We start from the raw sequence: 27,156 nt of genomic DNA on the forward strand, positions 1-27,156 counted from the left end.
AGAGGTGGAAAAAATAGGCATACAAATATGATGGATAAAACAAAAAATTACACTGTTTTTAATTTAAACAAACACAAAAATAGTCCAGCACTATTTTAAAAAAAATGAAGATACCCGTGCCAGCAGCTATATGGCCCAAATTTACCTTTACTTACCTTGGCAAGTGGAAGAGAATTGCTTGGTATTTGGTAAAGTTTATTGGGATTTACTAATCTCTTATTCATCTTCAAGAGGAAAATTGCCTTTACACATCTATTTTCATATCTGATTTTAATCTTCAGGGTGCTGTAATTCTCAGAAGGCAAAACAAAGATAATAAGGCAATGAATGATTAAAAATAGTCAAAAGTAACTGAATTTTAACAGTACTCCAAAGCATATGGTTTCTTTTTTTGTGGCTCACTCATTTAACTAAATCAGTATTTGATCACTACTTCAAAGAAATTCTCACACAAAGAATTTGGGAAACACTGGAAAATTGAAAGAAGCCATCCCATGGGAGAAAAAAGACTGCTGAAAATTCACACAAGAGAAGCTCCCAGAACTGCCTCTGCCTTTTGCCTGAGGAAGGTTTTAAAGCTTGGTAGAAGAGGCCAGAGGCAAGAGCCTGAGAAACTGATGCTGCTTTTCAGGAGAGTTTTTAATCTACTCACCACTTTGAGATTCCCAGAGAAGGGAACAATGAGGCTGAGTTGGGCTGCAGGCCAATCTAGCTCAGGATCTCTCCAACAGTAGCCAATTAAATGGATGCTGAAGGATAGAATTTGGGGTAAGGTACTGTGATACTTCCCACTTGTGTTTGTTTCTTAGTTCTTAGTTTTCCTTCCATGTATTTTCATTACCACTTTTTAAACCAGTCTAAAATCTTCACAACATCCTTTACCTGTCACTCTCATAATTAGTTGTGTGAATAAAGCATGTATTTTTGTTTGCTTTTAACCTGATACTTATTACTTTGGTGCCTGCAAGTTTTTGGATCAAGAAAATTAATAACAAATAAGGAAATAATTAGTACTTTTTCTCTGGTCACTATTATGCCACTCATGAGTTGTCTGTCATGTCCCCTCCAGTCATGTGTCCTCTAGCCTGAAGAGCTATTTCTTAATTCTTCTGATACAGAAGCTCTTCTGTATGTCTGACCATCCTGCTTGCTTGTTTGCATGCTTCTAGGTCCAAGAGTAGTCAGTCTTTCTAGTTCTGTGTCTACTACAAGAAATTTCTTAGTGTTGGTACAGAGCAGAAGTAGATTATGATATTGAAGAACTGTTTTTAAAAAATACTTAGCGATTACTCTGAGATGTGTTGTCTCTGTGATGATACCTGTTTCACACTCCATCATTATATATGAATATTCAGTCCATATGTTACTTTAAGTCTTTTGTGAAGGTGTGACCAAATGGCCTCCAAAGATCCTTCCACCCAGAGTTAGTCTCCAATTTTGAATTCTGTTATTCATGAAATCTTCCTTCAGTCCTTTGCAAGTAGTGTTCTTCTTAAAGGAATACTTTTACACCTTCTCCAAGACTTCACTCTTACTCCCATTTCAATAATGCTTATTAATTTTTTGGACAAGGAAGGGCCACGGATTCCTTAAGGTGACCCTTCTGCACATTGTCTTCTATTTGAAAAAATTACTGTGGATCCAACCTTTTATGTCCCGTCCTTTTGTTGTTTATTTACTGGGGGCAGGGGTGGAAAATTTTCCTCTTACATCATGTAAGCTGGAAGGGAGCCTCATTGTAAATCCTGTTAAAATTATTTTTCTAATCCACATCAACATATAATCCTGCTTCTTCATTGTCTGCCTTAAAGAACTCTAAACAATGTCCCTGAGTTGTTCTTAAAAAGTATTTGTAGTCTATATATTATCCATATACTTGTAGATTCTGTTTCTACAGTAGGCTTTAGCAGTCTGCTTTGTACAACTGTCAGATATTTGTGTTGAGACATCTACTAATTACAACTGAGTTTCTTTAAAACATTTTCTTCACATATAACTGCCTATTTTGATGGTACTGAGTTGTTTTAAGAAATAGCTTGTAGATCATAATTATCAGCCCAGCGATGTAATGTTTGAATTTATTTGGTACTTCGCATTTTTAAGTAGTCACATTATAAAACCTGATCTCATGGATTTTTCAGTAGAATCAATTTATTCAGTTGTTTTAACCCTTAGATGTAGTTTATTCAGGAAGAAAAGTTAAAGTCCTTTTCTGAGGCATTAAGTGAAAGAACTTGGAGTTCAGCCCTCATTGCTGCTCTTGCTGACCTGCAAATAAATAGAAGACCTGTTCAGTCTTGCTCTTCTTGTAACTTGCGTTTCTTAAGCTTCAGTGTGCAACAGGGAATTAAAAAGTAACTTCATTATCTGATACCTTGAAAACGTGCCTCAGTCCCTTAACCTTAGAGGTTATTCTTTAACCAGCCTGTTTGGAAGAGGGCATGTGGGAGAGGGGAGAGCTTAAGGCTCTGTCTTTCAGTTCAGACAATGAAGTGTGATGTTTACTCTTCTTGGACTGTTTTCCTTAATTGGGTTTGACAGCAACAAATAGCATGAAATATGGTATAACAAAAGCTGCATGTATGGATCGCAGCTTTCCTTCCAGAACAATGTTACACTCCTGGCAGTAGCAGTTTTCTTGTGACTGGCAGGGATCATTTTAGTATGTTGGAATTCACTTAATGCTGGTGTATCTTCTACAACATTTTATTCTTTATTTCTTCTTTACAGAAGAACCTTCAGGTTGCCCTATAATTTTCACCCTCAACTTTTTTTCCTTTATCATGGGGACAAGAAAGGCTGAAAAGGAAAAGAGTATGAGGCTTAATGATAGGGACTTAAAGCTCCAACTCCTCCTGTGCATTGTGTGCCAGTTTTGTTATTTGCCCGTTTCTGGTGGTATTGATTTAAACCCTGTAATTGTGTGTTGCTCTGCACAAGGCTCAGGCACCTGAGAAACACTGAATGATCAACTAAGCTCAAAAAGCTGATGCTGGGATTTAAGTGTCTAAGTTGTATTCTTTCTCAGGGCAGTATTTTGGGAGAAAGAACCAAGTCTGGATGTTCTGCTGGTGTCCGTTTGATCTCTGGTGATTCTTTGATGTAAATACAGGCTGTTGCCACAAGGTGTGGTGTTTTTTCCCACTAAGGTGTCCCCTTACCGCCTTTCTTTTGAATCTATGGGTCACCTGGTCATAGGCTAAATAACTTCAGTGAGATAATGGCAAACTGGTCATGGGAGGCAGCAGCGGTAGCTGCAATGAGGAGATGAGTGAGATAAGCCATCCTGACTTAACGTGGGATATCAACCCACATACTTTATTGCTTTTGGGTATGGTTTCTGTCTTAACAAATCTCACACTTTGCTGGAGTATATAATCCACATTCAGACTGGAAACCACAAATGGAAGGAGAACTTTCACTATTGTGCAGACGAATATATGAGGGTTTCCTTGACAAGGAAGGAAAGAAGCAAAAACATCTAAGATGCAGTGTGATCACAATGACAGCATTGACGTCTTGACAGGGACTAAACTTGATACCTGTTTTTACTGCATATATGATAATGTACCAATAACGTCTTGATTTTGCAACAAAGATCAAGTGATGGATTTAATTTCAAGTATGCTTTCATTTTTGCATGTAAAAGAAGACCATTTACAGCTTATGATTTATTAATCGTGTAAGCAATCTTCAAGTTAAGAACTTACTTATGTGTAAACATAGAAAATTAATCTACTTAAATTTGTAAACTATTTTGAAAATTTTTACTAAACATTGAAAATATTGAATATTGATGAAAGGGAGCATGTAGAAACAGTGTATCAGAATAGTACAAAATTTTTCATATACTAGTTGCGCTAGTAAAGGCTGACATAAATGAAGACAATAAAAACTTATGTGTAAGATATATATATTTTTATACTCATACTGGATATTTTCATTGTAGTCTGAATGCCTTTGTCTAGGTATATCTGCTAATTGAGGCTAGGGATACTACAAATTCATGGGAAAGCTGCAGGCATCACAAAATATGACGCATTTTGGATTTTTTAGAATTTGTTTTCGTTGATTGCCAATACTTCATATATGCAAAGTGTGCAGCACAAAAACAAAATCCCAAGTATATACTATTTAGGGATAAACAATTTTAACTGCATTGTGGTGTTAACAGTGAAATACATATTCATCCTTTTCTACTTTTATAGCACAAATACTTCGTAATGAAAACAAGTTTTACTATCTTTTCTCAAAGAAAATTGATTTGCTGTAGCCTATACAGACCAGAAGTAAGTAGGCATATTTTTTAAAAGTAGGTTTGTTTTAGCCAAAACAATGGTGTCTTTTCATGGCTTTAATATAATTTCATAATTCTTGGCAACATTTGTCTACTTTGTGTGCAAAGAAGATATAATAAGGTGTGATTTTTTTTTTGCGTGTGTGCTAAGAACTATCAGTAAAAGAGGTATCTGCTGTAATCAGGGTAGAGGCTACAGAGAAGAAAAATTGCTTAAAGAGTAAGGTCATGAGAGTGTTTAACTTGAAAAGCTGAAGGATTATACAGCATTATGAAGGGGGTACGTGCAGGCAAAATTATTTGTCGTGTGCTGGGACCTGCCTGCTTTGCCAGGCATCAGCCACTTGCCTTTCATGTTCTATAATAATTTAAAATGCTTCTCTTGCCAGAGAATTTAATTCTTGTAAATAACAGAAATGGGAGACTAGGGCCTTTCATCTTAGAGGCAGGTGCTATTAGTCAATACTGAACACAAAAGAAATTGCAGGAAAGAGAATTAAATTCTTATTTTTGCAATTCTTGCTGAGTAAAATATCAGAACATTTTCAGCAATGTGTGTTTTTAAATTTGATACCTGTGAAAGATTCTAGGTTGCATAGCTATGTACTTTTATGGATTATATGTTGTTTTTAAAATTACTCATTCTGTGAATTCTCAACTCTAGAAAAAATGCCTTGGTCCTGTACAAGATTTCATCACATTTTGCAGTATTAAATTCTGTTTCCAAAGTGAGGTTCCTGTTTTCAAGTGTTTTTCCTCTTACTGGTTGCTGCAGAATTATCCCTGGGCATAGGGAAGTCAGTGTTTAAAGTACAGCTCCAAAGAAGTACTTCTCTGGAATAATGGACTTCTATATTCCAAGATTTGTCCCTGTTTTTCAGAGCCTTTTGCTGCACGTAATCTACTGACACACCTTTATAGCTCATCTGTAGTATCTGCCCAATGCTAGTTGTTGGCCCCGCAGGGCAGGTGCATGTTTGAACATATACACAAATTAGAATGCCATGCCTGTCTATGGCATCACATTAAAAGATGTGATAATTAACACTGGTTAATCTTCATACCATGTGCTTTTATAAAAAGCAGCACCACATGTACCACACTTTTTAATTCATATGCCAAAACTCCATTTTACTTAATTAAAAAAAAAAATTAAAAAAATTAAGCTTCTTGCTTTTGAGGCAACATAATTTTTATATTTTTATATTATATCCCTAATTCACCTCCTAGACTACATTAAAAGGATAATATTTCATTACTTTGTCGAATCAAATGAAAACTGTTTTTGAACCTGATTATTCTTTGCTTTTTATTCCCATGAAACATTTAACTCTCAGCTGTTTCTAATGCCTGTTCAAGGTGCTGAGACGCTTTTCAATCCAGACAAAATCCCTTACTCTAACAAAGATAGCTGCCTGTGTGACTACAAGTAAGGAGTAGTTGCTTGAATAAACATTTGAAGTAAAAATTGTACAAAACTGCAACACCTTTTCCTTAACCTTTGTTTGGACGAAAATCTGCTGTGAAGAGGAAACCAAGGTCTGTCAGTGAAAGAAAAATAGTTTTTGCTCCTAATGAATCACAAAAAGTATGTGGCAATGACCATTAGGAATTCTGAATTTCTTAGCTCTCTGCTTTCTTTCAGTGCAGTCATGGAGAGAAGAGTCCTTCTCTTTTGATAAATTACCTGTGTTTGAGTACAAAAACTAAGACATAATTTTGGAAGTGCACAATAACTTTCTGTTATTTTAGACATACTTTCTTGGATTTGCAATCTGAAGTTCTCAATCTAGGACATGTTCGGGTTTTATGAATTAATATGGATCTACAAAGACAAATGTATATGTTATAGGTGAAGACTGATCATTTGAGAGGTGAAAATACAGCTTATGAAAATGCTTGCTGTGCAAATGGAATTGGGTTGGCATTTCTAGATTCTTTCAGCAGTGTACTTGAATAATTCTTGTATTTCTTTTGTGTTGTAAAATATTGTCACCTGACTTCCCAAAACCCTTATAGTTTCTTTTCATTCTGCTTTGTGATACAAAAGTAAATTAAACCTCAGGAGTGAATCGGTGAGAGTTATGAGCAGAACCATCCTTAAGGGCATGAGAGACAAATGGTCATTGGCCATCTAAATAAGAATAGAGTCATTCCTTTCCCAAAAAGCAGCCCTTGTGACTTTCCCTTCTGAAATTTAAAAACATGGCTCTTCAGAAGTGTTTTTGTAGTGCCAGTTTGTTTTTTTTCTTGCACAGACTTTAGCTTTCAGGCTCCTTAAAATGAGTGTCAGGATGTGCCAAATGCCCCTGCTTAAGAGTGAAGTAAGAAAATGCTTTCTGCTGGAGTTACTTTTCTAAATTAAAAAAAATAAGTAAGTTAATTCTGAAACTTAGTTTGGATTTTGGATATTCTTGGCTAAATTTCTTATTTCTGATCAAGATAAGGACCATATTTATAGGAGCACTAAGCTGACCTTGGAAAAACTAGAAACTAAAAGCTCCTACTGAGAGGGGACTGTTCACCTCAGTGAATGTCCATATTCCCATGCTGGTAATTTTATTAATGCTGCTCTTATTGTCACTAAGCACAGTTATCCTCAGAAGATCTTTGCTGATAAAAGCCTTTGCGTAAAGCCACATACTGACATTCAGAGCAGAGGAAGATGCCCATTTGTCTATGCATTGGTCTTTAAGCAGCAAAACTATTGTAATATAAAAAGAAATCAATGTGTAGAAATGTAACAGAACTCATACCGTTTCAAAAAGTCAGCCCTGTAAATAGAGTAACATTGCTAATCTTGTTTATTTTCCTTGCAATGAACTCCCACTATGTTCTGCGACATAGTTCCAAGTTTTGTGTGGACCTTAACCAGAAAATGGAGATATAGCCAATTATCAGGGGTCCTTTTGCTAATGATCAGATCTACAAAACCTGGGGAAGCACAAGAACTTCCTGAGTTGTGGTATTTTTCTGTTTTTCATAACAAGTTATTGACCAGACTGTTAGCAGACAGATTTTTTCCTCCCACACATCTTCATTTTGGTTGATGGTTGACCATTTTTGCAGAGGTCTCTGCCAAGAATACAGTTTCTATATGAAGCATTAAGGAGAAATGGTGGAAAAATTGAATCTTTGAAAAACTGTAGATTTGACAGGTAGTGAAGGACTGAGGAAACCCCAAATCATGTTTCAGTAAGGTTTTTAGGAAGGAAACAGTTGATGGAAGAGAGGGAAGACAGTGATGAAAAGCATGGCTACGACTCTGGGAAAAAAAAAAAAAAGTTTTTTTTTCCCAGTAGTTGTATGTGGTCCGGAGGATGACAGTCTTTCAATCTTCCATTTCGATGGAAGAGAAATGTGAATGTTTATCAGATGTGGCTTGGAGTGCATTACAGATTTATCATCTGAATTTTGAGATAGTGAAGATTATTTTGCCCCACCCCCCACATCCTTCCCCCCATATTGCCCCGGTGCTTGCAAGTTCTCTGTTTATGGAAGGGCTTCTTTACTTCTATAAACAGAAACTGAACAATTTAGTTAAGGCTCATGGTAGCTGATAAATGTTTTAATAATTAGCCTTATGTAGTTTTTTGACTTCAAAATTAAGTCAAGTGGCAAACTCTGGTTTTGTGGTTATTCATATGCCAGTAGTGAGACTAATTGAATGCAAAGGCAAAGCAGTTAAAGAGAAGACAAGTGGAATATTCCTGAGTCTCAGGCACTGTCAGCATTTCAGCCACCTTGCCTTTAAGCTGGAAGGAGGAAGGTGTGGTTAGGATGCAGTTCTTTACTGTGAGGGTGGTGAGGCGCTGGCACAGGCTGCCCAGAGAAGCTGTGGATGCCCCATCCCTGAAAGTGTTCAAGGCCAGGTTGGATGGGTCTTTGAGCAATGTGGTCCAACAGAAAGTGTCTCTGCCCCTGGCAGGAAGGTTGCAGTGAGATGTTCAGTAAAGTTCCTTCCAACTCAGCCCATTCTATGATTTTATGAATGTAAGGCTTAAAAGCAGTATCTAAAATTAAAACTTCTAATTACAGATATATTTCTATTATAGAAAAATAATGACTTAAAACCAGGAGAATTAAAAGTTCAATTAAAATACCTTCTTTGAGGTAAGTCTGTGTACTTAGTAATTGTGTTAATTTTGTCCAATAGTAATTATTTAAATCACTGCCACTCTGAAGAGTGCTTTTAATAGATTGTGCTGGCATCTTCCATGTATGTGAGTTCTGTAATTTGTGTTATAAGTACTTGTCCTAAAAGTTGAGAAATCCCACCCCAACCTAGTCTCTTTTGAGGCATTAATAGACTGTCTCAGAAATTGAATGTTAAGTGGGTTTTTAAAAGTGATTTGTAGTGTTGCTTTCCTCAGGTCTCCTCACTAGCTGCGAAGGCCTTCTAGACAAGTTTTGCCTTGGCAGTAAAAAACAAAGCCATTGACTTCTGCTGTTGTGGAGATAGATGACACTGATGAGGAGTTGGGAAGCTGCTCTCCTGATAAATGCATAGAGAAAAACTAAGTTTACAGTGTATTCTGCAATAAAATGATTATGAACAGGAATTTTTAACAATGAAGCTAGCAGAGTTGATTGGAAAGATGCCAAAGGACTTTGTTTTCATATAGCCCATTCTCAGATTAGAGTTTTCCTTTAACTAGCTTTTAATATTAGTGTTGGATGTAGATGATGTTGCCAAAAAACGTGTCAAAGCTGGTGATTTTGTGTCACGGATGCTCAGATTGTGTGTATAACAGTTCCACCTGTTCTTCACACTGCTGTCCCTATCAACCCATCTGTTTTTCTCTTTCTATCATAACTCCTTGTTACTTTAGTATTTGAAGTTATGCTTCTTGATCAGAAACCTTCAGAGTGTAATTTTACTTACCATGGTGTAAATACTAATTTTTTCTTTCAATTAGAGTTCCGCTTTGCCTGTGTCTCTTTAGTTTCTGCTGTTAAAATTATCCATGTCACTGTGGACTGCTGTTCAGACAGTTAATCCCATGAGACACTGCTGTGAGTTACTTAGCCCTCACTTCCTGGTTGGAGTGTGAAGACGAATGGAGATGTATCTGCTCAGAGATTTCAGGAGGAATATTCCCCCCAGTCTTTACTATGGAAGGCTTATCAATCACTAAATGCCAGCTTGTTTCTTAGCAGAACTGCGTTCCCAATGTTTGTAGGTGCAAAGATATAAACCACAAAGGGTCAAACCAAGTTCAGAGGTTCCAAACAGACACCCAAAATGCTGTTGTGGTAAAAGAAAGACAGAATTAGTGAGCCTTTATGTAATTTCCTGTACAAAAAGAAATGCTGTTTTCTGGAAACATCACAACGTGGCTTTGTCAGATAGTCTAAAATTCTGTTTCAGATTCAAAGACTCATGAAGTCAGGAGGCTTTATTCCATTGCATTAGTGTTTGTTTTTTTTAATCAGATTATAAATATTTGGTGACTAGGCTCTATTTTTCATAGAGAAAAAGAAAGCCTTCATATTAACTAAGAAAGGATGTTTAATGCAGACGAAGTTGTTTCATGTCTTTCTGCTAATAGTATAAAGTTTACTCCCAAATTCACCTTTGAACCCTGCTCTTCTACATGCTGTGTCATTATTTTGTACGTTAGAATGATCCCTGCCCAAAGTGTAAACCACGTTTTGCATTGCTGGGACATAACAGATGCTGGAATCAGTTTTGACAGATAGAGGTCATAATAGGGCATGCATTATGCATGTTGTTAGCAAAAAATAGCATTTTTGAATCTCTGCATGAAACTCTGAGAGTCATTCAGTGTTCTTTAGAAATGCAGAGCTGCTGTAAGGAATACAAGTAGTTTACTTTGTTTCATATATAATGGATCTTCTAATTTACTATGTTAATTCTAAATTGTAGCCTCCTTCCTTGACTCATAATTATCAGATGAAATACTGGAATGGTATGGTTTATGAAAGGTTTTATTTTTCTGTAATGTAACCTAATTGGTACTTTATAAATCTTATCTCTATCATGCTTTCTGTTTTTCTCATGAGCTACAATTTAGATCATAAATTTATGTTAGTTCTGTGACCCAGAGCCTGGCTATGAACTTTTCTAGGAATCTGGGCTTTTTTCTTGGTTTTCAGGTGAAGTAAATTTTAGCTATTTATTTGTGTCATAACTTTGGTTTTGATATCAATGTTGGAAACTATCACACTCTTTTGTATCCTTAAATCAGAAAGTTTCCTGTTAAAAAACTTCGTCATGTGGAAAATGACAAATGGAAGTCAATGGGATTTTTAACAATAACGATAATACATGGACGAAATCCTTATCTTGTCCTTTGTGTTGGAATTTTACCCTCTTTTTAACATGTTAATGAGCAATATTTTTGTGCCAGTTATGTTTCCACAAGTTTTCTGCAATTGGCAGTTAATGTCAGTACTACATTGAAATTGCAGTGTCTCTAAATGCTTAACGTATTTCACATTTTATCATTAATGAATAGAGGTTCTATACTGTTTTTGACACAAATAATCCATAATTATACTTTAAAGCATTTCAGGTTTCTGTAGAATACCACTTTTTCTTGTCTGCATTATTGAATTACAGCAGCCCTCAGGATTCTTAATGAGTATATTATGAATCCATGTGCCAATTAAAAATGAAATGTCAAGATAGACAAGGAAAATATCCTAGATCTTGCCTCTCTGAACTTCTGTAAAGCAGCTGGTGTACTGCCTCAGAGGAATTGGTCTCTTATGAGAGGAAGCTAAAAGAACTTGGCTCATTTAGCCTAGCAAAATGAAGGTTAATAGGGGTATGATTGCTCTCTTTAACTGTAGTATGAAAATAAATGCAGACAAAGAAAAGAACTATGTAGGCTCCTGTTTCTAAATGGATGCAAGTTGGCCATGAACTAATTTACACTGAAAAGTAGAAGATTCTTGTTGTGGTTCCCCAGCCAGGAAGAAAATGCTAAGGTGAGAAAACTTGTGGGTTGAGATAAAGACAGTTTAACAGCTAAAACAAAAATAGAGCAAAAGAGAGAATTCATTCACCGTGTTCCTTGGCCAGTCTGGTGTGCAGCCATCCCAAAGGAAGGCAGGACTCCATAGTGTGTAATGGTGATTTGGGGAGACAAATGGCATCATTCCAAATATCCCTTCTTCCTCCTCCTTCAACCCACTTTATATCCTGAGCATGATGTCATATGGAATGGCCTATCCCTTTGTCAGTTGGGGCCAGCTGTCCCAGCTGTGTCCCCTCTCAGCTTCTTGTGAACCCTCAGCCTCCTGGCAGGGCAGTACAAGAAACAGAAAAGGCCTTGACATTGTACAAGCAAACTGTTTTCAGCACAAATGCAAACATTGGGTAGCCTCATACTGCCTTTTCTGAAGAAAACAACCCTGGCCAAAGCCAGCACAATTGTAAATGCACAGAGAATAGAATTCTGGAATGAACAATAGGGGAAAACAGATTTGTTTTAGGGTCAGCTTGTTAAACTCATAGATTGTTTGAGATGGTTGGTGCATTAATGGACAGATGGACAGACCTGGATACATCACACCCCAGTGTTTGTCCTTTGTATATGTTAGGAGGTGACTGCTGACCAGTTTCTGCCCAATTTAATGTTTATCAGCTCAGTGTTAATCTACTAAACTCTTTCTGAGCTACTGTAGTCAAATCTGTAATTGCATGCTGAAAAGGAAGTTAAGCATTTTATTTGGAGCTTTTTGACTCTTTCCCTGAATTTATTGTTTTTTCTGTACCCCGTTTATTTTTTTCATGCTTAATGGTGATCTAAGGGAAGTTCTAAGAACACTTACCCATGAAAATCTCAAAATATTATGTACTTGTTTTTGATAGATGATTCAAAGGTTTCATTTAGTCTTTTGTTCCTGGAAAAACTGATTAAAAAAAAAAAAGTTTAAATTGTTTAAACCTTTTTTTTTTTTTTAAGAAAAGGTTTATGACAGGGATAGGTCCTTTTGATATTTTCATATAACTAGCAAAACATATTATTTGTGCACTCACTGATTTTATATCTTTGATTGATACAGGCTATATGTGCATGTGTGTTATTATTGATACTGAATGAATATGGCCCTCAGTGACTCAGACACTCCTGTTGTTGGAGAGTGAATTTACCTTCAGTTTTTTTGAGTTATAAAGTGCATTTCAGAACCTGAGTCAAATCTCATGTGTGCTAAAATAATTAGCACACAAATATAATTTCCCTTGTTTATCCATACATTTTTTTATCCATGGCCTTGAAGATGCAGTATCATAAAGAACAACATTGCAGTGTCATTGATTACTGTGTATTGTTGCAGTATACTGGAATCCTGGCTTTGTATCCCTGTTACTCCAGGTGCTGGTTTATGTGAGTGTGGTGATAGTGCATATACATTGTGCTAGGCAGTGAGCATTCATACAGAGCACAAAGAACTACTAAGAAGGCCAAAGGCAACAATTGGATTAAATAGGTGGCAAAATTACAGTTGAAAAATAAGATTTGTGTGTCACCATAGTAGAAAGCATAGTAGAGACTATAGCAAGCAAATGAGCACTGTAGTTTTCACAGTTTCTGTAGACACTACAACAAACAAGTTTTAAGGAGGGTTCTGAAGCAAGATAATAAACTCCATTAAGGCCGAAACTCAAAAGCCTGTTTAAATGATAGGATTATTTCTAGTGATGTCAAGAGGTGTTAGATCAAATCTTCCCACATTGTATCTGCCAAGGTAACTTTGTAATCAAAATTGCCATAGGATTCTACAGAATCAAACATACTGAATTATACACAAGTATTTTGGGCATTTTAACAGGATTAATTCTGTGTTACCTTTTGAATAATTCTGCTAATTGACACAACACAATTTCTCCTTTTTTTTTTCATAGTTAGCTTGCCCTGGTTTTCAGATATGCCAATAATTGTAATTACCAGTGGAATAGAAATAAAAAGTGCTTTTATTCATGTTTATGATTAAGTAAACGCTATAGCCTACTATATTAAAAAGCCACCAGGATTTTCATTGAAAAATACATGATTATTTCCTGACCATATTTTGATGAGCTCAATCCAAGGGTGGGGTTTTAAGTATATTATATCTGCACACTAAAGAAGTGACTAACTAAACACACAGTCTTGTAATGTGAATAATTTTTTGTGCATTTGTTTTGACTTCCATGTATGTCTCTAAGATGAGCACCTGCTAACAGTCCATCACATATACAAAACTGTAATTCATATTCTGGTGGGGGTTGCCTTGCATTAGGACAAAGTTGTCAGCTTTCAGTAGACACGTTTAAGCAGCATAACTTCTGTTTGCCATGCAGTGCATGGAGCATTAGTCGTTGCTGAATCAGAATATAAAAGCATGAAAGCCTTCAGTTGAGAAACAAAGTAATGTCTAGCATTTGCCTAAGTGGAATAATGGCTTACTAGTAATTAGGTGCTCATTTTAAGTATGCCAGATAACTTGCAGAAACAGTAAAAGTTAAGGTGTTATTTGGATTGAGCAATGTAAGAGCTGGAATTACTTTGCTTAATGTTTCATCAGCACTTAGGATTAGTATTTATTCATTCATACAGAGGGTGGTAATTATTGAAGGTGATCTCTTTCATGTTTCATACAATTTAGAGGAGATCATGGATTTTTGTGTTTGTTGTCACCTAAATTATAGTAGTGATCTTGCAACAGAAATAAGTTTTCTGTGGGCCTCCTGATCCTTTGCTGTTAGAATGAAGTTAATGATGACCTTCCAGCAAGAAACATGTTAAAGATGGCAGCCCAGTGACCTTGACTTTGCAGCCTGTCACTCTTACCTGTACTTATTAATATACATCCTTACAGAACTCTTACTTAACCAAAAACTGTCTGGTTAAGATTTGAAATTGATATACCCACTTGATGAAAACAATTTTGAAAATCCCATGTTTAGTTAAAACCAGGAAAATTATTCTATAGTTTTTTTATTAGGATAGAGGGAGAGTAATTAAAAATAGCTTTGTTGTAATAAAATGCTTTTCTTGGCAGTAAATAGAGTGCAAAATTGTTTTTCTGAAAGCCTCTAAATCTTTAATATGTTTGTTATGGAGTGGGTGGTGCTTCACTTGATTTCAAGTATTCTTACAGTATCAGAGCACACTCTTCGAGTGCAATACACTAGCTGTCCATAATGCTTAAAATGTTATTTTTTTTTTTTTTAAATACCATTAAAGTTACAAGAACATGAGGTCACAGTATCCACAGTTTTATCTTCTGACTGAAGATACAAGGACTTCCCCCCCATTTGATACACGCCTGTGGAGGATTCTTGAACTGTTGTTATAAACAGCGCTTTAGTTCGTTGTACAAGCAGAGAGAAGTGGGTTGCTCCCTTAAAAAACAAAAGAACCCTAACAAAAATGAAAACAAAAAATCCCCAACACAGCTTAGTTGTCTAGATGCAGTCAGAATTGATGTGGAAGGACTACTGTGCATCTAGAGTTCTCACCTTGAAAATGAAATCTTCTGATTGATCCAGGGTTTGCTACATGCACCCAGAAGTTCTCTCATAACACAGAGAAAAAAAGAAAAAAGAAAAAAGAAAAAAGTGTTGTGAGAAACTTAAAAGAATTGTGATTCTGACTCTCCTGGCCATGCTGGCCATAGGTTTTTGGTAATACCTTTCTAAAGCACTTAAGATTATCCATATTGGTGTCTTTAATGATAAGTCATTGAAATTTTAGCCTTGAACTATAAAGATAGCATTAGTATTTGAACCCTCTGCAGAGCCAGGGGTGCGCATGTATAGCGAGGAGTCTCCATAGGCATGAAATTAGCTTTACCCCAAGAAGAATCGGGGATAGAGATGTTTTTCCAAAGTAATTGTTTTCTATTTGGTTGTGCCTGGTATAGTACTAAGTATTAGTGCCTTAGTCATGTACCTGCTAAAAACATAGTGTTGTTTTGCTTGATTGCTGTCATGGTTTTCAGATTCTATAGATTGTCATTAAGTAAAAATTGAGTTATTTATTTTTTTCAATTTTTTTCTCAGGTTTACCGAAAATGCAAGTTATTCGGAACTACAATGGAATCCCACAGCCAGCAGCACAAGATGGGCCACCCTTGCATATCCAGATTGGTGACACTATTGAGCTCATTAGAGGAGATGCACACAGCTTATTTTGGCAGGTACTGTATCATTTAGCAAATGGCTATATTCTGTATATTCTGTCCAGATATCAACTTCTTACTGATATATTGCTCTCCTAACTTTTTTTCTTTTTGAACAACAACGTAGTTCTTTGTGGTTTATCCAAATAAATGTCTAATACAACTAATTTTGCTTTTAAGTTGCCAGTAGTTCCTATATAGTGTAAATCTTCAGTCTTGCAACCTAAAAGTAAAAGTCCCGCTGAATAAATCTGCAGGAACATGACATAGGTGGCAATCCTATTATAAGAGTTAAGGAGAGTGTTTAGCACAAAAAGCAAAGTTTTGAATTTTCGGTGTCTGGGTCTCTAACACAACATAAGTAAAAGCTGTGTTGACAAAACCCAGTTAGTGAAAATTAGAAAATTAGATTTATAGGGGAGAGAAATAGCTCTGTAGAACCTAAACTACTTGATGCTGGCTCAAGTCAGTTAAGGATAGGGATTTTGTATATACATGGGAAAAGTATATTCTATTGATGGCAAAATTTGCTGTCACGTGATTCACATCACTATTTTTGTTACTAAAATTTCTTCTTAAATGAGAACTATAAACATTGAAAATGCTGACTTGCATTCACTTAAATGGTAAATGCATTAAAGTGTGTCTCATTTTTCTTGATTGCTTTCTTAATTGTTTGTATTATTGCATACATGGAAATAGAACTAAATAGAAGAACTAGGAGATTAATAGAACAACAAGTGGAAAATATTTATCTTCTTGAATTGTTGTTCCTGTGTTGTTCTTCTTGGTTTTGTTTTGGTTTTTTTTAAGCTATAATAAGATAATGAATATAATATAAAAACTGTCTGGTCTATTTCATGAGTTAAGTCATACATTCTCTTGTGCCTTTTGTTTTTCTGGATACAGTTAGGATGGTATCTTCTCCAAACTCTTCGGGACTGGATCAGTGAACTCTTCCTATGTCACTGTATCATCCTGAACATTTAATGGGGGGAAGTAAAAAACAAGAGAATTACTTTATCTATTGAAAAAATATATAAATAGGTGTAATCAGACCACCTTACCCCCTCCCAAAAAACCCTCCAAACCTAAAAAACAAACCCACTCCCCTCCAAAACCCCTCAACCTGTTTCTTAGTCAACAGTTACCTGTTACTTAGCAGACTATGGATATTTTGCATCACTACAAATAAATCTTTTCAAATGACAGAGTTTGGCCTGTGTAGTTTTGTATGTAGGACTTGGTTCTGCAAGGTCTAGAGTTCTGATCTGGAGAAGCATTTAAACCTGCTCATGACTTAGGGCTGGCTAGAAGGTAATCATCTGACTAATACAATTAGTACAAGCCAAAATTACTGCTACCGTGTGGGACTGATTCTATTGCCGTGTTCATACACATCTGTCAACTCAATTTACTGGAAATTGTCTTAGAGGTTGTTTGTGATTATCATGCTAAAGAATTTAGCTAGAATCTCATTGTGTTTAACTAGCAGAAACCAGAAAGTGTGTGAGGCTTTTCCCTAGAAGCCTTAGTAATAGATTTGAATCCTAATGGAAATTGTCATCTCCATTAGCATCATTCAGGAATTTTTTCTTTCTCTCTTGTCACAGACTGCTTAATACAGATTTTTCTGGGTCTTTTAATGACATCTTCATTTCAAAATGCATATTAAGAAAGAGCCTGCAAAATGCAATTTACATTAAAATCTTTAACTATTCAAGAGGCCTTTTAGGGTAAATTACAGCTGACCCACCAGACTAATATTACAATGGTTTTCTAAGTTGACCATTTAGAAATTCAAGTAATTGTAATAGAGAAGTATGTCTGGTTTAGGTAAAACTTTTTCATTCTTTACAACACATCAAAAGAATAATACAAGTTACTAAGCAGTGCTTGAGCTGTAGCTGAAGTGTGGTCAAACATGTCTTGATAGACATTAGTATGTTTTGTTCAGCGGTTGGTCTAATTGAGTGTAGTACCACTTGCTATTCAGGTATGATTAGTATTGAAAATAAGTATCATTGGATGGCAGACTGTTTCACAGCTCTGCTTAAAATTAGGTCTACTTGAGAGGGATTTGTTTCAGAAGTAAATAGAATATATGGATACAAAGCGTAACCTGTATTCAAGCAGATGATGTGAAAGGGGGTAAGGAAGCTTTGAGGAACACAGGTTCAAATCTTTAAGATTGTCAATTGTTTGCGCATAATTATTTTTTTAAATATTACTGGTATTAAGCACTTTTAGCTTAAATACTGCCTATGTACTTTTCCCTCTCCTCTGCTGCCTCTGCATATCTGTATTTTTGGTTAAGGTGGTAGCTGCTGTGTGTGATAAATTGCATAGTGATCTCCTATGGAGAATGATGCACTCACTTGTTGTGCTTAGGATAGCACCAATCAAAGAATGTTTTTATTTTTTCATAAACCCTTGTTATTGTTTACATTCAGCTCCACTCTATTGAATTTTCTGAGTTCTGGTCTCTGTGGTGGTATTAGGGTAGAATTACACTTTTAGTGTTACAGAAACAGAACTGAAGAAATTTCATGCATGTTTATAAGAAGTTTTCCCTTTTTATTATTTTTGTTTTGCAGGTATACCATAAAAAAATAAAAAAATGCTTGTAAAGTTCTCATGCCTAATCTCATTTTCAGATGCTGGGAGTATTTTTACAGTCAATATATTACATTTAATGAAGGTTAAGTATTTACGTGCTTTTAAACTAACAGTTAAATTAAAACATTTGTTTGCCTAAATACACATTTTGATGCCTTCATTTTATGAATCTTTGTTCAGGAATTTAGGTATGTGCTCTGTTCTACTCTGAAATGTGTGTTCACTGCCTAATATTACTAAGAATAAAAAGATGTTTTTAAGGTGTTCTTCAGGAGAACTTGGTTGGTGTTGAACTGTGTGTGAGCTGCTGATGCATGATTTGTGATGGTCAAGTCACGTTTGGTGCTTAGAAGCTGGAGTTTAAATTGGTGGTCATGCCACTTTGAGTGAGCAGCAGTTGTGTTGCAGAAAGGGCTCAGTTTAGGCTGTGCTGGATGCATTTCTGCCCCTGGTTTCCCAGTTGTGTGGCTGCATCTACAGCATGTCAGTATGTCATAGTCAGAGAGTCAGCTTCAATTCTGTTAGTATTCCCCTGCCCCATTGATTTCCATTGGTGTGCATCACTTATGGAAATGGTTAATGTAGTGTCTGAATTGGCTGTTGGATCACTAGCTCTGAATTCCCACTCCAGTTTGGTCTCTCAGGTGTAGTCATTTTGGGGATCTGCAAGGTTGCAGGGTGGTAGCTTTCTGTAGAATGCCAGCTGAGGAAGTAACTTGAAAGGGGATAATTAACATTAATGAAGATATCAGACACTGACAAACATTGACAGAACTGGGAATCACATCCCAGTCTCTGAACTCCCTTCTTGCCTCTCATCTCTCAGAACTTTCAGATCTATCACTTATAATGTTTACTTAATTATATTAAAACCCCAGCTAAACAACATCAAAACCCACAAAAATATTGAGCAGCACTTTATTAGAACAGCATTTTATTTTAAAGACTCTTGGATATATTTATTGTCGTAAATCCCTGGCTGTATATTATTATTTACTGTTAACCCAATTATGTCTCAAAAATGGAATTTTTTTTTTTAGGGAAGAAATCTAACAACAGGAGAGCTTGGATTCTTCCCTAGTGATGCAGTAAAACCTAGCCCATGTGTAAGTACAATTATTTAGTTCTGTTTGCCACCTTACAGGAAACTGCCTAGATAAATCTTACCTTAAAAATGATATTGTTTTTAGTTCCTTGGTGCTTTCATGGTGAGTTCAGTATTGCTTAAAGGAGAGTGTTCTAATACTTTTGGTTATTGGAGGTAAGTAGGACATGTCAAGAAAAGTTTGATAAGCAGGTTGAACTTTTTAATAAAATTTATTCATAAATTGAATTGTCTGAAGAGTTTCCAGAGTGTAGATCAAATACATTTTATGTGCAAGTGCACTTTCTTCCTTCCCCAGCAGGAAGGTAAGGGTGCTGTGGCTATTCCCCAGTCCCTTGGGTTAGAGAGATGGATTACAGCCTAAGTATAAGTTTAAAAATTATAAAACTAATATATAACTTTGAATTCTTACGATTCATAAAGTTTCTTTTTTCTTTAGGTTCTTACCTGTCTTTTTTCACACAAAAATCTTCTCAACCTAGAAAAGTTTGTGAAAGTAATTTTATAATATGTACTCAAGAGTTCTATGTACAGATGTGATGATGCATTAATATACTATATACGTGTTCCTTCTCTACCCTCTGTAACACTGTGCGTCAGATTACTGGCTTTGTTGAGGTTAGTTGATAAAAACCCATAAACCCAGTAAGGAATCCTATTCCTTACTTTGCTTTAAGGCTGTTATCACTTAATTTAATCTGATTCTCAACAGTTTGACTTATTAGAAGAATTGTTTTTGTTACAGCAATCAAGATATGCCACTACAATGACTTTAATAAGTAGGTGGAATCAGCTCTTAGTAGCTGCATTTTGATGTGTCTTTGGGGCTTATTGTGCCTTAATTTCAGAACAAGTATACATGAGATCCTAAAGATCCTAAATACCATAAGACATCTTTAATACCCTGTATTACCAGGATTTCACTTGAAGAGGAACGCACAGACTATTTGTAGGTACAAGTTGTGTTATATTGAGTGAGAGAACAAATCTGAAATAAAGATGAAATTGTGTGAATTTAGCTTTCATCCCTCCACCCTTTTCTTATTGTTAAATTTCCCACCTCTTGCTTATTGTTCAAGGGTGGATTTCCTATTCCATGGTGTCACTGTCAGTGACCCCATCAGTCATTGTGTAGTGTCATTGACTGCAACTGTAGCAGCATTTTTAGGAATCACCAATATACTTTAAAAGCACTGACAGTGAAATAGCTGAAGTTAGGAAAAATGCTGCTGGGGTGTTGTGGACATCTTTTTCTAATGGTAAAGCTTTATTCTAAATTTAAAATACACTATTTACAGGAGTATTGAAAATAACACAGTTTTGCAGAATGAATAAATACTATTCATGAAATGTTACCAACTGGTGTCATGATCAGAACAAAAAGATAAATAGATGCTTCAGCACTGTTAACTTGGAAGGATGAAATAGAAACATCTTATTATGATAAATGATGCAGTTAAAGATACTGAAACATCAATTGGGTTTTAAACATGCTATAACTTTTACTGTTATTATTAAGTCTAACAGTCTTTACAACCATCTGATATAAAAATGCCCAGAAACAGCATAAAATCCATATATCAGAAGACTTTAGGAATGAATATTGAATGAAAAACTGCTGAGCTCCAGAATATCTATATTCCAGACTTTTCACAGATGTACCTATAAACAATTTTTCCCCTTTAAAATAAGTAGTATATGTCAGCAGACATTTTATGCACTATATGAGTAATATCTGTTTTTTCCTAGCTTTCCTCCATTTTTCTAATTTCTGTAGAGGCATTGGATACATAGCACAGTATGAGCCAAGAGCTTCTGGAGTAACATTTGATTTTATCCTTCTTTATGCCGGTGAACAACTCTTGTTATATAAATATATTTGTCCATTCAAAATTTACAAAAGCAACTGAACATCTATCATTTAACTGCTCTGGAGGATGAACTTAAACCATCTTTGATTTTTTATATCCTTTCCAGTTTATTAGCACTACTCGACAAATTCAAAATATTTGATAATGTCTTGCAACATGTGAAAACTGTAATTTTTGAAATTGTGGCCTTGAAATGCATCTTTTTGTTGATTCACTAAAACATTTCTCTTAGGAATTGTTTGTCACCATATTCATGATTGGTTTACTTTTTGCCAAGTTTCCCCATTGGAAGCAGAGCTGCCTAACACCATCAGCATCTGCAGGGATGTTAAAAGCCAGTACTGCTGCCAGGGTGACTCCTGGCTCTCTTAGGTGCCCTGCACTCCTGAGGGGTTCACATGCTGCCAGCACTGCAGATGCTGCTGGCAAAAGAGCCCTTTGTCTACACTATTTGGGAATAATGCATGTTTCCTTTTTCTCTCTCAAGGACTAGTCTGTTTAATACCTGTTTAGATTTACTACTGCGCAAGCCAGACATGTGAGCCTGGTTTTATCACAGAGAAGAACTTCAATGTGTTCCACATTGAAGTTTATTTCAAGGTCAAGTCTAGAGACTTGATAGAGATCTTGGTTGATAACTGAGGTCAAGATAGTAAGAGTTACAATTGATTAAAATTTCAATCAATTTAAGTTTATAGGCTTTTATAATAATATTTTCCTGACTTGATTTGTTTCTGGAAGTCTCTTTTGGTGACATTCCATAGATCATGAATAAAAATTGTGAGAAGAATGGCACTGTAATTTCTTCCTTATTAGAGTCCAGAAAATAAAACATTCATTTGTTTTACTTGAAGGAAAAAAAAACCAAAACGTGTTTGCTTACCTAAGAATATGTGACCTTAAGTTATAAGTGTGTGAGGTTTATGTTAACCTTTCACTAATATCCATTTTTCAGCACTGTGCATTTCACACATTTAGAAGAGTGGGGTAATACTGACTTATCACACACTAATGGGAGATGATCAAGATGAAATGCTAATTTTCATAGGAATTTCTATACTGTGCATTTTGTGCATGAATAAACATTATCTATGCAAATGTTTGTGTACATATAATACCCGTTTTGCAAGCTGATTGCAGTTTGCTTAATTTTTAAATTTAATTTCAGAATCAAATGACATGCTTAGTAAGATACAGTACAACAGTTACCCAAGTCAAATACAAAGGAATGAATGATGCCATATGATACAAGTTGTGGAGTATTGTCAGGTCTCTCTGAAGATTATAGACCATATTTCTCAGTAGACTAAGGCCACGCAGTCCTGAATACATGAAACAAATTTTACACATTACTGTAAATTGGTTGCATATTTTAGTGATACTTTTCTGCAATACAGAACATTGAGCTATTTTATGTATGAAATTTGAATATGAGCAATGTCAGAAAAGCATTGAACATTTCTGTGAAGTAAAAATACCCAAAACAAACTGTCACAGAAGAAAAGAGCTTAAAATATTCTGTACCTTTTTCAGAATTATACGGAATTTGTCCTTTATTATAACTTCCTTTAAAGAAAATAGACCTGTAGACAAATTAGATCATCTCAGTATTGATAGTTAGATCAATATAATTTCTGATTTTTAGAAAAAAAATCTTGATCCTCATTCTTGGCATTTTTTGATATCCTAGGTTCCTAAGCCAGTAGACTACTCTTCACAGCTGTGGTAAGTCTCTGTCTTGTCTTACAAGAATCTTTGAAAGAAGCAGTCACAGAAAGTAACTGTGTTTACTACAATTTAAATTATAGTGGTTTAACCTTTCTAGGCTTCAGAAGACATTGTGTAATGGTTTTGGAAAGCAATACCATGTGTTGCCTAAAAGCATTTCTGATCTAATAAAGTGCTTAAGGATTTTGATGTTTTGTTTACAAGTCTGTGGCAGTACAGCCTTTGTCCCAGATGTCTGAAATAGAGCAATAAGAGATGATTATAATATGAAGCATGGAAGTATATCTGTTGACTGAATAAAGAAAGGAATAATGTTAAATACATCTTGTATCATGAGTAATTCTGCATTTCCTTGAAAACCCCCACCAGCACTGAAACTGTAGAGATACAAGTTGCACCTGGGGATATGGTTTTGGATGTCTATGGTGGTGCAAGGTTGTTGGTTGGACTAGATGAATCTTGAAGGTCCCTTCTAACCTTGATGACTCTGAAAAAGATGGTGTATCAAAACTGCAACCACTGCTGCTCTGGGGTTTATGAAGTGTGTGAACTCATTCCCACAACTCTGAAAAGACATGGTGATTCTGAGAGAGCAGAGTAGGCATCACTTGTGTTATTTCACTGGTTTTATGCTTTGTCATTTAGACATGAGTTCTGACTTCCTCTTAACTTGCCAAAAGTGAAATTAGGATCACATCTAAACAAGTACTGACTTTCCATAGTTCAAGTAAAATGTTTATTATTTAAAATTGGTCTTTTGAATTAATTTCTAACATTTGGTCTATTTATAATTTTGTTAGAAGAAAGCATCATACTAGTATTAGTCTTTATCTTCTATGGATTTTTAATAAATAATAATTTTTTTACTTAAAGCACCGTTCTAATTGGTTGTGATGTATTGGTGTGAAATTTAACATAGTGGTGGTCTGTAGTGGTGACACATTTGTAAAATGATAAGCATAATTTCCCTGGAAACTAGGTCACTTTGCAATTAACAGTTTAACCTCTGTTTCTGCAATTGAATGTCTGCTGACAGCCTCTCATCATGTCCTGTGCAAACCACAAGGCAGAGCAAGGGCACAAATCTGCTTATGCAGCCAGGCTGCAGAATCAGTGATTTATTTATCTTAGCTTTCAACACTTAGCATCAGCTTTTTCAAATTTGAATGATTTTGGCTGATTTTTTTTTTTCCTCTGGATATTGGATATACCCATTGCACTTTAGCCTTTAGAGGTTATGCATAGTTACAAAACCAAATAAAATACTGTTTTGTGTAAGTAGCAAATTTTCATATAGGTCTTTTGTTGACCTGATCTCTGTCTGGAGGCTGATTCTCCATTCTGTTGCAATAAATCTTCCTAGAACTGACGGAGATTCAAAGGTTCTAGACCATTTTGTTGTATTGTTTCACTTGAAGCAAATGATTCAGATAAACCAGTTGGTTTTATGAACTTTTCAAGCCATTCAGGTAATGCTTGGGCTTGAGTGCTTTTCTTAGCAGATATTGTATTCACCAAGCACAACAGTGCTTTTCTAATTACGAATTCCACAACCCCCAACCATAGAATTTTTTCATGTTTTATTCTACATTCAGAAATCTGGAAGTGGCATTCAGTTGCAATGGATGTATTTTTGTGCTCTGTGATATGTAGAATATTTTCACTCTATTGCATATGTAATAGACCTTTGGAGCTTTGGAAAAAATCACAGGAAGTTTTTATTTTCCTTATTACAGGTTTGCAGGAGCAATGGAACGATTGCAAGCAGAAAGTGAACTAATCAACAGAGTAAATAGCACTTACCTGGTGCGGCACAGGACCAAAGAATCAGGAGAATATGCAATTAGTATTAAGTAAGTGGAAGTGAAATAAGAACTCCTCAAGAAAGTTCACCTGTTCCCATTTTTTCTAGATAGTATTTGAAATAAATACAGAAAATAAACCGCTATTTCCATTATAGAATTTCAATATATAATTATGTAGTATATAATTATAATTTATATAATATATACATATATATTATATAATAATAATTATGTAAATGATGGAATCATATAAATGCATATTATATATGCAGCCTTTAAGAGAGTCAATATAGGAAAACTGAAGTTGCCGTCAAAAAATACCCAGGATTTAGAGACGGAAAGAAGCAATGGCTTTATAATGTTGAAGTAGCAAATTTGGGGCACAGAAATAATGGTGGAGTATGTTGGAGAAGAGTAAGCATTGTTTACAGTACAGTGTGATCTGTTTCATTGACTTTGGAGAAAACTCAGAGCCCTTTGCATCCCAGACTCAGTAAAATGTGGGTTTATACATTTTGTGCATATTATTGTTTGTGTTCATGTTGTTTATCAATATGAATATAAAAGTGGGATGTACATGGGAATTCCCAGTTAGAATAAGCAGTTAGCTGTGACTTTTTTTCTGATTACAGATCACTTCTTTAGCTGTACTTTAATAAATATGTTTGGTAGATTAGATGTCAACTTTATTTTGGCACAGATATACATTTTGTCTTAAGAATTTATGTGTGTGGTGTTCTAGGGGAATGCCCTCAGGTAATTATTGATTGTGTCTGATTAAAAACACATTTATATTCATAAGTTATTCATTGCCCACAGGTACAATAACGAAGTGAAACACATCAAGATTTTAACAAGAGATGGCTTTTTCCACATTGCAGAAAACAGAAAATTTAAAAATTTAATGGTAAGCATTGATTAGCTTTTTAACATTGTGAGATTTTCTTTGTAGTTGTTTCTGTTAGAAAGAGCTACTTTGGTTTGTGAAATTCCACAAAGCTATGAGAGTGAAAGATTTGAATTGTGTCCACACCTGCTAATAGGATAATTTTTTATATTTATGGTTTTAGCTCTAAGTGATAATTTTATGTGCTTAAAATGACATATTTATTGATAGGACTGGACTGTGTCCCTTGTAGTGAAGTGGAAGAGAGGAGGAATTTGAATCCCATGCATCAGACTACTATGGAGTTAGGCTGAATCTGGAAAGGAATTTGATGTCTTTGGAAGTCTTGGTTTTTAGGAATCAGTTGGTTTAAAATTTATGCACCAGCCTTCCTGCATGCATACTCAAGTATGTGAAAATACTAAATAAAAATGAAGGATAATACAAAACAAGAGCAGGGAGAAGCTTTAAAACCAGGAAGTCTTAGAAATTATTTTAGTTTAACCACTGATACGCCGTAAAACAAGAGCATCCTAGAAGAGGGGAGAGATGAAATGATAATCTGTAAGTGCTCATTAGAACAGGAAAAGCAAATTTCTTGATGAAGAATGCACAAAACTATTTTTGTGCTCTTACCTTCATTTCACACTTCTAAGCAAATTATTTGTTTAGTTTTAGGGCTGGGGACCCTGAGATCTTTTCATTGTTTAGCAGCAGAAATCATGGTTTTGCTTACATACAAGAGAAGGCAGCTGCTTAGTCTGTGAACACTACAAATGATTTGTTGGAAACTGATCTTGGTGAAATATGGCAGCTGGAGTCCCATGCTGCCAGGTGTCTTCTTATGGCAGTGAAGCAGTTTAATGCACTGGTGCAGGTTCCAAAGTAGAGCAGAAATGAAATATAAATAAAGGACAAAGTTGGATGAAAAATGAGCAAAAAGAATATGCATTGAATTGAGAGGACAGAAGAAATTTCTAGTATAAGGACCTCACTGCTACCAACTTAGCCTTGCTAACGTTCAAGTAGGAAAGAATTATTTTATAACACAGATTTAGGGTACTATGAATTCTGTCCTTGAGAGTTAAATACACAGGTGATAGTGTGGTGTTTGTATGTGCTGTGGAACAACTGCTTTGTTCTGGATAAATGCAAGAGGAAAAAGTAACAGTGTCTGAAAGAAAAGAGGAACAAAAGTAGTCTTAGTAGAAGTGGGAGCAGAAGAGAGACAAAGGCAGCATCCATGGAAACGTTAAGTAGTGATCTGCAGTGGCACAGCATTTTGTATAGCTTTGGAAGGAAAAAAACCAGAAGACCTTGTGTCTACTTTTCATAGTACATTTGAAAACTTTCACCAGAATAATTAAAATGTGCTGAGTGTGTAAAGCAGGGTGCAGTGAGAGGGCAGTTCAGCTGCTGCTGTGGATCAGGGTAATATGACAGGCTCCTGAGGAGCCCCATCCATGCTGGCACAGACTGCTTACCTTACTCATCTGTTTGTAAGCTTGCTATTGTGATTTGTGTAATTCATGTTTTAGAGGCCAGTTGTCAGTCAACTGTTTTCATGGAAGAATGGAATTAAAACCTGAGCTTTAAAAGTAACTGAATCTGTGACATGAAGTGATTTTTTTCTTTTTCGTCAGTTTAAAACCATTTTACTTATTTTGCCAACAAATGGCATCTGCCCATTTGGAATTCCAATTACT

At 35.5% G+C, this 27,156-nt stretch overlaps 1 protein-coding gene across 2 annotated transcripts in view; it reads left to right on the forward strand.

The window, feature by feature from the left end:
* VAV3 (vav guanine nucleotide exchange factor 3) overlaps positions 1-27,156 on the forward strand; it is a 151,579-nt gene that overhangs the window by 107,556 nt on the left and 16,867 nt on the right. For both annotated transcript variants that reach the window (XM_086901730.1, XM_086901731.1), the window contains exons 20-24: positions 15,318-15,454; positions 19,096-19,161; positions 22,722-22,756; positions 24,496-24,612; positions 25,384-25,471. In XM_086901730.1, the coding sequence (XP_086757856.1) occupies positions 15,318-15,454; positions 19,096-19,161; positions 22,722-22,756; positions 24,496-24,612; positions 25,384-25,471 (443 nt within the window). The remainder of the gene's footprint in view (positions 1-15,317; positions 15,455-19,095; positions 19,162-22,721; positions 22,757-24,495; positions 24,613-25,383; positions 25,472-27,156) is intronic.

The sequence above is a fragment of the Cyanistes caeruleus genome, chromosome 9 (assembly GCF_971803275.1).
Source record: "Cyanistes caeruleus chromosome 9, bCyaCae1.hap1.1, whole genome shotgun sequence".
Taxonomy (NCBI): domain Eukaryota; kingdom Metazoa; phylum Chordata; class Aves; order Passeriformes; family Paridae; genus Cyanistes; species Cyanistes caeruleus.